Below are 14561 nucleotides of genomic sequence, written 5' to 3' on the forward strand. Positions count from 1 at the left end.
CTCAGTCGCAATATCCATGCATCTCTTGAATGGCTGCACTATTCTCTTTAGACAGCTGACTTTGTCATGTATCTCAGCTGCTGCTTTGTCATACATTGGCCTTGCATGGTCCAACTCTTCCTTGTGACATTTCTGTTCATTGCGATTCTTTCTCCAATAGAGTGGCATAAACAGTAAGGAGGTTTATATGCCACTGACAAGGTGTCCAGAGGGTAGTGAGGTGGGGTGGTCCCAGCGTTAAATCAGTGGCTCTAGGATGGCCTCAAGAGCTCTGGCCCTTCCCATCTTTCTGCCCCACCATCCTCAGGGAGTTGGTTTTCCTCATACATGTCCCCTAGCAGTTGCTGGATGGCCACTGCAGTTCCAGGGAACACAGCCTCACACAGACACACCTATATTCAGAGGTAGTATGTGTCCTGGACCTGTGGTGAGTGTGTAATGATGCCCTGAGGGAGAACATGGCCATTTCTGGTCAAGAGCCCCTGAGCCCCACCAGATGGTCCTGAAGTTAAGAAAGGAGAGTGGCCTTATCAGTGACTGCTTATCAGTGACACTGACATGCGCCACAGGCAAGAGGGGGGCTGGTGCCGCTCTGACCACTCCCAGGAATCTGGCTCTACTTGATTCTGGAAGGAGTGTCTCTGTTCTTCTACATCTGCTTGGCTTGGCTGGGTGGAGGCTGGTTAGGTAGATCCAGGGCCACGATGGATGGTAGAGCTCCTACAGGGACTAGTCAGCCAGATTCCATTGGGCCCTATACCTGGGGTCACCCGTCTGGTGAAGGGGAGTGCACCCAGCCTGGTGCACAGCAGCGAAGAGTGACCCAGGTCCTGGGATATGCCCAGGAGATACCAGAGTCAGCAGTCTCCAGATGGAGTAGCTCTGGGTACCTCTCTAACAGCCTAGAACATACACTTCTCATCTCCTACCAGGCACCAGTCTGTCTTGCTGTCTAATGGCATTGGATGTGGGTCTGGGAGGGGCGGTCCTTGGTGAAGACCCGAGGCTTCAGGGGCTTAAGATGAAGTCCAAGGAAAGGCAGGCAAACCCAGCAGCAGCCGAGTGAGGGCAAATCAGGGTAGAGCCCAGGCTCCAGGGGGAGAAAGGGAGGTTGGCAGAGAACCTCCAGAGGGACTGTACTCTGCCCCTCCAGCCTCTTTGGAAGTGGGGTACATGAAGCAGGCTTGGCCCCCACGAGAACCCAGGTCTTCCTCTGCAAGGTTGCAAGTGTCCTGGTCCGTGTGCTTGGGCAGGTCGAAGCAAACTGAACCAGGGTAAGGCAGGGTGAGAAATGCATTAAAAGGCCAGCGCCCTGCCACTTATGTGGCTTCGGGGATCCTCTTTGTCCCTCTTCTGGGACTCAGCTTCCTTACTAGAAATGACAGCTGGTTTGAGAGTCTGTCTGCACGAACCGGACAAGCATTCCAGTCCTGCAGTTTGTTGGGAGGCTCTATTGAGTGGCCTCCTATAGGCACCAGCTTTAGACCTTTGGTTTTCAGAGTGAAGACAGGTTAGGGAGCCTCTCCCCATGCAGCTGTAGAGTGTCAGGGCTCAGCGGAGGCCGGCCTCTCAGGAGCAGTGGAAAATGATGTCCCGAGTGGGCAGCCTCTGCTGAGCCGGCTGGGCTGGGGAAGTGAGGCCCCATCCAGGATGTGTGCTCACCTCTGACACCCTACTGGGCAGTTCAGGTACCCTCAGTTACCTTCATGACTAGTCTTTCAAAAAACAACGAAAGACACCCATGCCCAGTAGGACTCATGGCCGCCCCCCCCCCACATCCCCATCAGTTCAACCACCTTGTCACAGATGGTGGCTTCTTCAGCTCCCAGCTCCGTAAACAAAGCCCAGGCGGTCCTGCCAGACTCAGCTCACAATCTTTCATCCTGGCCAAAGAAGCAAATCTGTTTACCATATTGAAAAGCCAGAGGAGTTGCAAAAAAAAAAAAAAAAAAGAGGTGGGGAGAAAAAGCTGTTTTTTGAATCATAAACTGTGAGCTTGGGTTTCTCGTTCGTCTCTGTATCTCACTCTCCACCCAGGGCCTGGAACAAAAGATGGAGCAGGATAGACACATATAATTTTGAGAATTTAGACAGAAGTTTCACGGGAAAACCATTTTCTCTTAGAAGAGAGAAGGGGAAATTTGGTGCCTATTTTTCAAGAATAAAAAAAGCAGAGCCTATGTGAGCCCAGTCCCAGTCTGTGTTTCTTGCCCTCCCCCTATGATAGGTGCACGTGAGTGAGAGCTCAGAAAGTCATAGGTGCCAGCTTTTTTTCCTGTGCTTGGCTCCCAAGGAACTCCTGCTCAGAGGGGGCTGGTTTGCAGGCGGTGTGGGGGCTCTCTGTGCCTTGCAGTACTGGAAGGAGCCACTAGGTGGGAGTCAGGGACAAATTCTGGAAAGTTTAAATCCCAAGGAAGAAGGTATGTATGGGCTTTACACAAGAAAAATACCTTTTCTTTTCTTTTTTTTTTCTTCCAATTAAAAGATGACACAGGCACCTCATTAATGAAGCTGGTGGACCATGCACGTTCGTCAGCTGGCAAAGATAGTTCTTTCCCATTTTCCCTGGACAAAGGGCAGGCCTGGGAGGCCCCCACTGTTTGTGTTTAGAGAGGGGACACAGAAGGGCTGAAGGCTGGTCCTGGGAGCATAGACCTGACTTTCCATTGTCAATGGCAACAAGGCCTGTTCAGACCTCTTAATTTCAGTGCCTTTCGCTGGGGCACTATTAGGCTGGCTCTCTCCTTTCGAGAGGAATTTCCTGACCCCACAGCTGCCAGACCCTGTCCTAGAGCAGCCTCTAGTACTGTGGGGATTTTGAATACACTTTTACTGGATCAGCACTCCAGATTGGGGGCCTCTGGCCACTGCAAATATAGGTTTTATTCTTCCTGAACTTTGCTTCCCCTCCCTCCCCCCCTGCAAAGTACTTTGTAACACTAAATTCTAGAGGTCTGGCTCCTTTCAGGCCTGACTTGAGGGGACTATTTCAGTCCCTAAGAACCAGTGTTTATAAATGACCAAGAATGTGCAAACACTGGTGAAAGAGCAAATAAATCCTTCCCCACGCAATTTCCTGCTTCAGACCCCAGGGACGTGGAGGGTGATGTTGCCAGGTTAGCATAACTTGAGGTCTGAGCATGTAGACACCCAGCCACCGGAGAAGACCTGCCAGAGCCGCACCCCAGGAGTCTTCTGCCTCTCAGGCACCGCTGGTAGGCAGGCCGGCTCCAGGGAATTCCTGCTTCCAGGCAAACTTGCTCAGTACCTTGTGATTCAGGGAACTTCTGAAAGCGGTTTCCTACTCAAATACGGTCCTGGGACCAGCAGTGTGTGCAATACCTGGGAGCTTGTTAGTGATGCACAATCTGAATTCTCACAAGACCTCCCTCCAGCCCCGGCGGTTCATTTTAGGTGGGAAGGAAGCATTTCCTGGCCCGGGGGTTTGCAGTCCATGGCCTGCCTTCGGCCTGCTGCCTAGTTCTCATGCCCCATGAGCTATAACATTGAATTTTACATTTTTTGATGACTGAGAGAAATCCCAAGAATAATATATCATGCTGTAAAAATGATATAAAATTCTATTTTCAGTGATCATGAATAAAATGTTACTGGGACACAGCCATGCTCATTGGTTTACAGGTCAGCTGTGACTGCTTTTGTACTACAAATGGCAGTTGAGTGTGACAGAGACCGTATGGCTCACAAAGCCTAAAACATTTGCCATCTGGCCTTTAACAGGAAAACTGCTGACCTTTGTCCTGACCCATTTTGGTCAGGGGACCCATTTTGCACTGTGGGGACCTTGGGCTGCAGTGGCCAGGATGCTATTTTATGAGCAGGGCTTGCTTGTCAGCCCAAAGGAGCAGTGTTCTAAGCTGGTCCCTCTCAGCCTCCTCTTCTTCCCTCTTCTGCACAGCAGGCCCACTGTGCAGCGCGCCTGTTGAGAGACTTACCAGGGGTGTCCTGGTACCTGGCACCAGGGCCCAGAGGGCAATGCTCAGGGCTGAGCTGGAGCTCAGGATTCAGGTGACAGGTCAGCGGAACAGCATGTGACCCACAAGACCCCTCTTTATCCACACTTCTGCCTGATTAGATGCTGCTGACTCCTGGCAGCCGGCTGGAGGAGCAAAGCCTTGGGAACCCCACCCCCACTCATTCGCACACATACCTGGGATTCCAGCCAGGTAGGTGTCCTGGGGTGCCCTTCTAGCCCTGAGACAAGGAGGACGGGAAGCTACATAAGTTCCACTGTTCAGACCCAACCACCCTGCCCTCTTAGCTGTGTTTTCACTTCCCCAATGTCTAGTCTCCCAGTCTCCTGCCCACTTCCCTTACATTCCAGACAGAAATGAGTTGAATCTAGGTGCCAGTGAGTGAGTTGCTTTGAGGAAGGCCCCGAGGGCTGTCAGAGTCACTGCAGTGTCCCCTATTTATGTGCCCTGTGTGGTTCCCAAGAACTTCTCTCTTCGCAGATGGGTCCAGGGACTGAGACTGGACCTTGAAGGGGCAGTTAACAGAAACAGGACCCCCACCCCACTCCCACCCCTCTTTCATAAGGGCAGCCCAAATCTTTCAGAGTAACCACTTAGACTAAATAAAGCCCAGGCTTCCAGTCTTTTGGGAGTCATTGATCATTTTCTGATGAAAACTTTGTTTTTAGAGACATATTGATTTATACAAATACTAGACTTTGTATACATTTTATGAACATATTCAGGGGCCTAGCTGATCCCCAAAGCCCCTCTGTGGGCCACTGTGCAGTGCCCAGTGGGACAGCCTTCTGAGTGAGGTGTGGAGGCCAAGGCTTGGCTCACTAGTGCAATGATGGGCCATGTCTGGGCCAGCTGCCACTTCAGGATAGTGCTTGCAAAGGTGCCTGTGTCTCCTGTATCCATCTCATCTCCCTCAACCACCAGCCCCCCACACACATGCCCTGCTCCTGGGTCTTTCAGAATGTTACTTTGTGGGTTTTTGAGTTGAATTACAAAGAAATAAAATGTACTTTGGTGCTTAAAAAAGGGGGGGATCTGAGGTAAGAATTGCTAGTTGAGGACACCATAAAAATATGTCAAGAATTCAGCTCTGACTTGTCTGGATTCCTCCCTCTCTCCCTCCCTATTTCCTTCCCTCCCTCCTCGCCTTTCCCTCTCTCCTCCGCACAACCAGTTCATCACACATGAGTTGAGCTAATAGACGAAACTGGCCCTGTCCTTTCCTCTTGGAGTCAAGCATCTTTACTCTGGGACAACAGACCTTCAAGACTTATTTTCTCCAAGTAGAACTTGAGTCTTATCTTGCTAGTCTGACCATTCGAGCTTCATTATTTCATTCAGAAAACATGACAGTTTTTACTGTGTGGCAAGAATTGTGCCGGCATGGAAGTCAGAGCACGAATCAGGGCTCGGACACGTGTCGTCCCGGCTGGTAAAGAGGACAGATGTATAAACTGTCAGCTGTGGTTCGGTACAGCAGGGAGGTGATGGAGAGGATGGGGATGCTCAGCCAGAAGCAAGAGGAGGGGCTGCCTCCTGAGCCAGCTCTCCATCGGCAGGTGGGACTTGTTGCCATGGTTCATCTCTTTGCTCACACGGGACCTAAGAGGAACACCAGGCCTCCCTCTAAGGGGGGCAGGGGCTGGGGCTGTGCCCTGCCTCTCCATCTAGCCTCCAAATCAGCTCCCAGGCCTCTTCCTCCCTGGAGCCCCAGAAGCACCTGTACCACATACCATGTGGTAATCCCTTATTTTCCCAGGGCAGGGAGTCAGTTTCATTTGCCTTGGACGCTGGGCAAATGTGTGAAGTCTTCACTTGACTTTCTTAGGCTTTTAGACAGAAAAAAGTAAGAGGGCCTGCCTACCCCTGCAACCTCCGAGATGTTTCTCGTTAACACGTCTTATCACAGTCTGGGCAGGGAACCTGCCCAGGTGGGGCCCAGGCCTCGCTCTGGAGCTGGGCCAGAGGGGAGAAGGGTGGAGAGCCCAGTGCATGGGCAGCAGAGCCTGCTTTTCCCTTCTGGCCTCGGGTCCGGGTGTGTCTTCAGGAATGTACTCCTCCCTCGCGCCAGCTGCTGGCCAGAGCGCTCCTCCTGCCGCCCTGCCCTGCGATCCGTGGCTGAGCCAGCCTGCGGGGATCGGGCTGTAGGACACGTTTCTGCTTCGTCCTTGGGGCCCTGCTTCTGGGCCCTGGTGAATGTTGGTGCCCGGTGAGGACATGCCGACATCCAGGCGAGCCTTCTCTTCCGGCTGGGAGTTTCTGGTGACTCCGGAGGGCACCAGAGGGCCCCTGCAGTCACAAGATGTCTGTCTGCAAGTCATTTACGCAGCAGAGCTCAGAGCCCTTTCATGTAACCACAGTTCCCACTACAGCCACATCAAAGATCGCTTTTGTAATCAGTCATAGGCAAAGGGTGCATGTCACAGGCTGGGTAAGGGAGGAAGGCTGTTTGAGGGGAGCTCTCAAAGGAGACAGCAGTGTGAGGTGGAGAGGCCCCTGGAAAGCCAGCATGTGACCTGCTCATAGGAAAACAGACGAAGCTCCCTGTCTGCCAGTGACTGCCTTCCCAAGGCTCCTACCCAGAGCCCTGTCTCCTGGACCCACATGCATCGGCCTCACCCTCCCTCCCTCCCTGGTTTGTGAGACAGCGAGTCTGGAGCAGTGGACAACCAGTGAAGCAGGCCTGGGACTTGACAGAAGCTGTACCAATGCTCCCCACCCCCAGCCTGGTTCAGAATTCGGCCCCCAGGAGCCCCGCCCGCAGTGGCTGGCAGCAGCCTGGAGCCAGACTCCCCCAAGTGTCAAAGGGCTCTGAGGTTGCAGCAGTTGGTCTCTGGTGGCTAGTGCCACAAGCGCCAAGGACAGCAGACACCCAGCAGGGCCAGGAATCCAGACCGGAGCTGGTTCTGAATCTGTGCTTTTTTGGAAGCAACAGGTTTTCCCCAGGGCACAGCCAGGACCAGGGGTAGGCCTGGGCTTCGGGGTGGGGGTCAGGCTGTGTGTGGGAACCAGCAGCTCCTCCAAGAGAGGCACTTATTTATAGTCTTCTCCCCGGCCCCAAATAAACCGAGAGCAGCTGGGAGCCTGTGGGTAAATGCAGAGAGCAGCAGAGACAGGAAATCAGGGTCTCTGCGTAATGAGTTCCAGCCACTCCAGAAAGGGGAAGCCAGACGAGGAATTTTCTTCAGGACTGTTTCCCTCTGGCAGGCTCTGGTATTATCACCAAAAGAATGTTCCTGCATGTGCGTGTGCGTGTGTGTGTGTGTGTGCGTGTTTACAACTCCTGTCCAAGTCTGTCTTTTGCCCCTACCTTTGTGTTAGGTTTGCGCTCCCGCTGGCTCTGCATCTCCGCGCGGTGCCCGCGTGCGTCTGTGGGGGCGGTGGGGGAGGATACTGGAGCCTGGGCCGAGCCCTTGCGTATCTGAAGCTGTTTAGGCAAAGGCTGGAGGACACAGGCCAGGGAAGTGGGGAAACTTGAACACAGCTTGACGTTCCTGAGGGGGAGGGGCAGAGACAAGCAGGAGGAGAGAACTTGGTCCCTGGCCAGGAAAAGGGTTTTTCATCCAAGGAGTCTAACTGCGGACATGGGTGCCCAGCATGGATGGGGACATTGATGTTTACAAGCATTTTGCGTGGCTGAAGAGGGTAAGTGAATGACTGCTTTGTCTGGGTCTCCCTGGAGATGAGTGAGGGGAGAGGCCTTTTGGAGGGGGGGGTATGTGTGCTGAGGGGGGAGGTATTTATCCTGCAAAGCCCTGTGTGGCCAAGTTCTTCATGAGAATCTAATTATAGACACCAGGGAGAAACAGCCAGCTGTCTTTGTTCCTCCTCTGACATTCTGGTGAACGAGCCTCTGTCCCGAAAGGCCGAATGGAGTGAGGAAAGTTAGCTGCTGTAACTTTGGCACTTAAACAGTTCGAGACTCTAAACACCGTGCCCAGAAAAAGGTGTCCACAGCTGCTTTGGGGTTTGAGGACACTGACTGGGAGCTGCTCCCTTTGAAATGCACTGAACTTGGAAGTTGTGGAGCTCATTCTCAGCTCTGATGTTATCCAGTGCGGAGAGGAGTGAGCTGTCAGTGGAAAGAGCGTCTGCGTTTCCGGAGGCAGGCTTTCTCTTCTCGGGAGTTCTCTTCTGAATGCTCTGAAGCTCCAGGGTTTGGGTTGCAAGTTGTTCTTGCCCTTTCTCAAGGGGATGAGTTCGTGTGAGCATGCTGTGTGAGCGAGGAATGAATGGATGTTGGGCGCTGGAGTAGCATCTGCACTCCCAGAACTCAGGCTCTTTTCCTCCTTTGTGACCCTCTTAAAATTGGCTAAGAGGGGTATCCATTTATTTTCACACCAAGGCTGAATGTTTGCAGAGGCAGGAAGGGCAGAAGCAGCTGACAGATAAGAGATCTGACCTTGTAACCGGGGAGAAGCAGAAGGGACAGGAAGTACCCAGCTCAGAGGCCCCGACCCAAACACCCAGCACTGTGCCTGTTGGCTTTTGCGTGCACCCTCCACATCGCGCATTAGCAAATATTTGAGGTCCGGGTACTGGGAGTCCAGTGGTGAGCAAAGCAGAACAGTCTGCCCTGGTAGATCTCCTTTAGTGCGGGAGATGGAGATTAAGCAGTCCCAGTAAACAGACCCCAAATTACTTGATAAATGCAGTGAGGAGGAGCAGAGGCCCAGGAGGGCTACTGAAGGTGGAGCAGGAGCCTCAGGGAGTCCTCTTTAAGGAAGTAACACTTCACCGAAATCCATCCGAAAGAGAAGCGGGAGTGAGTCAGGTGAAAAACAGGAGGAAGAACATTCCATGAAAAGGGGATAGTTTGAGCAAAAGTCAGAAGGCAGGAGGGAGTGGGGCGAGTTTCAGGGGTGAGAGGAAGCCAGATCAGTGACCGTGGGGAGAGGCAGGCGAATGCCAGATCGCACGGGACAGCCAAGGCCACAGTGAGGGCTGCGGCTGGGTGGTTTGTATAATGGGACTCACAGCAGAGAAGTGGCATGGGATACACTGGGGGATCCAGTTTGTATTTTAGGAAAATGGCTCTAGCTGTGATGTGGTGTATGGTAAGCGGTGCTGCAAAAAGCGAGGCAGCTGAGCAAAATTAGAGAGCTCAAGGGCTCGTCGTTATCAACTAGTCAAACCCCTCATTTAACCAAGCCCAGGAGAGGCCAAAAACCTCATGGCTATTAGTGTTGTAGCTTTGAGTGGTGGTGCAGCCTGACCTTGAACCCTGTTCTCTCTCTCTCCCAGTCCAATTCTCTTTCCTCATCTCTTCTGCCAAATATGTAAAAAATTATGGGTTTAGAACCCAGCAGAAATCCTGTCTGTGCTCAGTCCCTGCTCAGCTCTGGGATGGGGGCATCGCAGTGAGCAGAGAGCATGCTGAAGACACCAGACATTCTGGCAAAGGTTTGCATCCATCATCTTACACATTTAAAACGCCTCATTAGGGAGATACTGGGTGGGGTTGGGGTAGGGTGATAGATAAAGAAGGATACGTCCCATTGCATAGTCTTTCTTTTCCTATATCCAAAGTGAGGCTTTTTACCCAGGAGGTATCCAGCCATGTTGTGCCTGGGATGCTGGTGCCCTGTCCCAGCCACTGGGGCAGAGATAATGCTGCACCTTGAGGAGACCTTCTGTCTGTGGAGGAACTTATTTGAATGTGACATCATGTAAGAAGGCCCTTGCTGTCCTGAGACCAGGCTGTGAGCTCTGGCTCCTGAGGGCAGTTGAAAGTCTGCTGAGGGAAGCTCTAGGTGAGGAGACTTCACCCCATCCCACCCCCACCACCAGGTGACTCATAGCAAAACAGTTATTTTTCTTCTACTTAAATAGAATTTTAAGGAGCATTCAAAAAAGCAAAGCAAGGAGTATTGGATATATCATAGGCAGTATAACCAGAGTATCTTTCCTTTTCTCTATCCTAAACCCTATTGCCAGATCCTTCTTTTTAAAATACCCTTTTCATCCCATGGCCTTGATCATAAGCTCCCAACACTTGCCCCCAGTCTGGAAGAGAAAACCCAGGCTCCTCTGTTGGGTTGGCCTTTGAGACCTTTTACAACCCAGCCTCAACTTACCTTTTTAGTTCCATCATTTATATCTACTCTGCTGGGCTCCCAGGTATACTCCCTCCCTTTTCTGAGCTTATGCCCAGTGCCCTCCTTCTCTGATTCCCACCCACTTCATCTGACTCCATCAAGGCCCTTTCCATCCGTGCCTCGCTGACCTCACCCCTGTAGTGGACTCCTCCAGGAGGGCGGGTCTCCAGTACTTCCTGTCTGCCCAGCTCCCCCACCCTTCCCCAAGCAAGGTGGCTTGGAGAGCAGGTTTCTCTTAGCGCAGAGTTTTGAAGGTGGGAACACTGGCTCCTTCACTTTCCCATGCAGAGGTGGTGGTTCTAGAAGAAGAGGTGCCTGGATGAGGTGTGACCTGGTGGGCAGTCTAGGAGCCCTTGCCCTTTGACCAGCCCAGGAAGGCAGTGCCTCGGAGCAAGACAAAGTCTTTGAATTTGAGTCAGTGAAGGAGATGCCTGTGGTCAGGGAGGCACAGAGCCTAGAGGGGAGGCATTTGCTCAGAAAAGAAACATTATTCAGTGGCCTTGGAGTGGGGAGTGGATACTGTGTGCTATTAAAGAATATGTGGTTTTAGAAAGGCCTGGAGGAATCTTGGTTTTGCTACCCTCATCAGCTATGTGATCTTAAGGAAGATAAGTGCCTGCCACATACAGGTTTTGTGAGCCTCAAGTAAGATACTATATGTAAAATGTCTGGCATAGTGCCCTGAACATAGGAAACACTCAGTAAAAGTTAACTGCTGTTGCCCATTACCAGGTGGGGAAATCGAAAGAGGAACAGATGGGACCAGTTTGGTTCTCTCCTAGCTGTGCATCTTAGGCCATTCATTCCTTCAGTTCTTGGTCCCTTTTCACATTCCAGGTCAAGGTCTCAAACCAGAGCATACTAAGGTCCTAGAAGAGGCAGCTGCGAGCTGCCCACTGTGAGTAACCAGAGGCCCCAGTGGCTGCTGGCTCTGGCCAACTTGGCTGTGACCGCTGAGTGCAAGCTGACCAGAGCTGGTCCTCCAGCCCCTTCCCCAACAGACAGAGCCCAGGAACAACATAATCCCCTGCCACCCCTCAGCTGTTTGATTTCTGACTGATTCACCCACAGCTTATACCTGGCCTGTTTTGAAATGAGTGACTCCAACCTCCATAGTCATGAAAGAGCCTAAAAGTAGCTCCAAGCAGGGTTCATTTTCAAGGGATAGAAATCACAGCACTATCAGCATCTTCACACTATTACTGGCTTCTAGCACTCTCAGTGCTTAAGCCAAATTCCAACCCAAAGTCACAAAGAAAGTGGAATCACCGTGGATCCCCATCCAGTTGACTTGGGTCCTGCAATAGAATGTGGAATGAACACAAGCTGCTACTGTGAGACTACTGTATCATCTGGTGCTCAACTGGTTGAGCCAGTAGTCCGGCCATTTGGGGCAGAAGAGCTGCAAGGACAGATAGACACCCAGGCATACTGGACATTGCTTTGCCTTGTACTCAAGTCAGACTGCTGTGAAAGCTGGAGGAGCAGGTGGCAGCTTCTGTGAAAGCTGCTCCCTACCAGCTAAGAGCACAAATCCTGGATCGAACTCCTGGAGTTCACATCTCAGCTCTGTGTGACCTTGAACAATTGATTTAACCTCCCTGGGATTTAATTTCCTTGACTTTAAAATATGGATAAATAATTTAATTTATGCAGAGTGCTTAGAAGGTCCTTCATGAGTGTTAACTGAGGTGATGATGAACTTGACCACAGCAGTCAGCCTATGGTTACTATGGTTACTCTAGAGCTTTGAACCTAACCTTTGTTCTGGGCAGAGAAGTTTTTTAAAATTTATTTTCTTTCTTTCTTTTTTTTTTTTTTTTAAATAAGTTTTTAATTTATTTTAGAGAGAGAAGAAGGGAAAGGGAGAGAGAGAGAAAAACATCAATTGGCTGCTTCCTGCACACTCCCTGCTGGGAAGGGAGCCCGAAACTGGGTATGTGCTCTGACTGGGAATTGAACTGGCGACCTCTTGGTGCATGGGACAACACTCAACCAACTGAGCAACACTGGCCAGGCGGGACAGGTGTATTTCTGAGGACCCCAAGGCAGGAGCACTGAGAAGCAGCTATGGCTTTGAATAACGATACACAGTGGTTAGAGCTGTCACACTGGGGAGCTGACTGCCTTAGGATTTTCCCACACTCTGTGCTTGCAAACCAAATGGCACCCTTATGTGACCCCTTGTCTGCCCCACTTGACCGTTCTTGAACCAGCTCTTTCCCCATGTTCAGCCAAGTACAATGCTGATAACAGGCCTCCTGGGCCGTGCCAGTCAGGGAATGCTGCAGGATTGCCCTCGCCCAGTGTCCCTGAGAGTGTACCAGAGCATTTGTGGAGGGGGTGCTCTCCTGGCAGAGGCCGGGCAGGCTGGGACAGAGTCATGCTGCTGGGGATCCTGCATGGCCCGCAGCCATGGCATCAAGCACACGTCCCATCAGAGCTCTGCAGAGATCTCACATGGCTCTCCCTTGGCCAAGCTACAGTGGAGCGGCCAGGCGGGGGCCAGCTAGCATCATGGAATCCGACCAGCCACGCAGGGCAGAGGGTGATGGCTCTGCGGAGGCTGCCCGTGGTAATTCGGCTGGAAAGCTCGTGCTTAACCTAAATTTGACATGACTTCTGGATTGTAACAAAGAATAATTCACATTTTATGATTGTTCATTACTAGCTATTGATATTCTCAATGTGCTCGTTATAAATATGCACGTAGCACGCAGTACTTATAGTATGTCGTAAAATTCTTATAAAGAGGGAAAAGTTGTGGCCATGTAGGTATGACTCAAAACACAGGCATCTTTTCAGGGACAAAATGGGAAAGTGAGCACGTCCTCAGCTGTGTGCGCCCCGGGCACAATTCCAGTCTCTTAGCCCGCAGTGGTGCTGTGTCTCACTTAGGCCACATTTTGAGTTTTCCAGCCGGAAAGTATTTTGCTTCTTGTTCCCTTAGGTTTTTGTTACAGGTCTTTACAGATACTTCATAGGTGTCCTGATCAGAAACATTGCTTTGTTTTGTTCTCTTGCACAAAAAGAGTTAATTAAAACTGTCAGCACAAGGGATGAACTGCTTCTAACTCTACTTTGGTCTTTTGGCTCAAACAAAGCCATTTAAATGATTTCTGTATTTCCACAATCATTCAGAAACTGTTTGTATTACACAGAGGAAATATTAGAGCCTCCTGCTATAAAGAGCACTCTGTACTTCCATTCCCACGTGTTTTGTGTATAAAAGCCTAAGGGATCCTCTGTGTCACTCTCTGAGGTATACTTTTCTCTATTTAAAGGGTGGGACGTCTGAGATGAGGTGACCTACCTGAGATTACGCAAGGTTAGAGCCATTTCTTGCTGCCCTTGTTCTGCAGAGAAGGTTTAACCCCACCCCTTCCCCCAGTTGATACCCAAGGTCCTGTAGCATCTTGTATCATTCCCTGTCTTTACCCTGTCATTTACCTGTCTTGTTCTACATGGGAAATAAGAATGGAGGCCACCAGTGGTGGATAGGAAGCCGTCATTCCACACACAAAGGAGACTGGGTGCCTTTTTTGTCCCAGTACATCCCACACAGACACACCCTGTGCCACAAAGTAGATTCCCACTGACCCTTGATGATAATCCTGGTCGACTCAGAACTGGCAGCAGCATCTTCAAAATTGCCAATTCAAGCAAATCAAGCAACAGTTGGCAGAGTTCCTTTGTAATTTAGTTCTATATCCCAATAGTAGGAATTCTTTCTTGTAAGTCTGTTTCCAAAGAGTAGATTTCAGTCAGTTGATTGATCAGTGTAATCTCCCTTTAATATAAATGTGTTAGCCTGGACTTTTGGTTGCAAGTAACAGAAGCTCTGTTTGAACCAGTACAGACCAAGGAGGGACTAACAGGAAGGGCGGGGGTGTACCTCTGCCTTTAGACAGCATGAACTGGGCATAAGAATGCCACCGGCCTCTATTTTTTCTTGGCTTTCATTTGTTTCTGTGCATGTTGGCTTCATAGTTGACTCCGCCTGCAAACCAGCTTCCTCCACATGGAAGGGGACATGGTCACCGACAACCTCAGAACCTTCTAGCACCACCCACTACCATGTTCTGTTCCCATGTTTAAAAAGTCAGAGGGAAGATTCCAGCCAGCCAGGCTTGGATCAGGTGACTGGGAGGTGAGGCTTAGCGATAAAAGATGACAGCCCTTACTTCTGCCATGTGGTCACAGTCAAGGTGATGACCCCAGCCTATTCTGGGCAGACAGGCAATAGATTTTATTAAAGAAGAGTTCAGAAGAATTCTGTCTATATTGGTCTTCTCTATTCCTTTTCTTTAGCAAAGGGGAAATAGACTAGTTTGAGCCTCTCTGCAATTGATGATAAGGTTTCTTTAGGGGAGGAGGGCTTAGATATCCTCTAATAATCTCATCTCTAGTTAAAATGCATTGTTTCCCAAGATATGGAAACATACTTTATTTCTTGAGTCTGCTAGCA

At 50.7% G+C, this 14561-nt stretch overlaps 1 protein-coding gene across 2 annotated transcripts in view; it reads left to right on the top strand.

Moving 5' to 3' along the window:
- Positions 1 to 14561, top strand: part of PPFIBP2 (PPFIB scaffold protein 2) — a 112699-nt gene that overhangs the window by 38841 nt on the left and 59297 nt on the right. Inside the window, exon 1 of one of the 2 annotated variants that reach the window (XM_016213962.2) lies at positions 7254 to 7640. The exons of the other annotated variant lie outside the window; for it this stretch is intronic. Coding sequence (XP_016069448.2) covers positions 7593 to 7640 — 48 coding nt within the window. The 5' untranslated portion in view covers positions 7254 to 7592. Of the gene's footprint in view, positions 1 to 7253; positions 7641 to 14561 lie in introns of those variants that run through there. 2 annotated transcript variants of the gene reach the window in all.

The sequence above is a fragment of the Miniopterus natalensis genome, chromosome 11 (assembly GCF_054644295.1).
Source record: "Miniopterus natalensis isolate mMinNat1 chromosome 11, mMinNat1.hap1, whole genome shotgun sequence".
NCBI classification, from domain to species: domain Eukaryota; kingdom Metazoa; phylum Chordata; class Mammalia; order Chiroptera; family Miniopteridae; genus Miniopterus; species Miniopterus natalensis.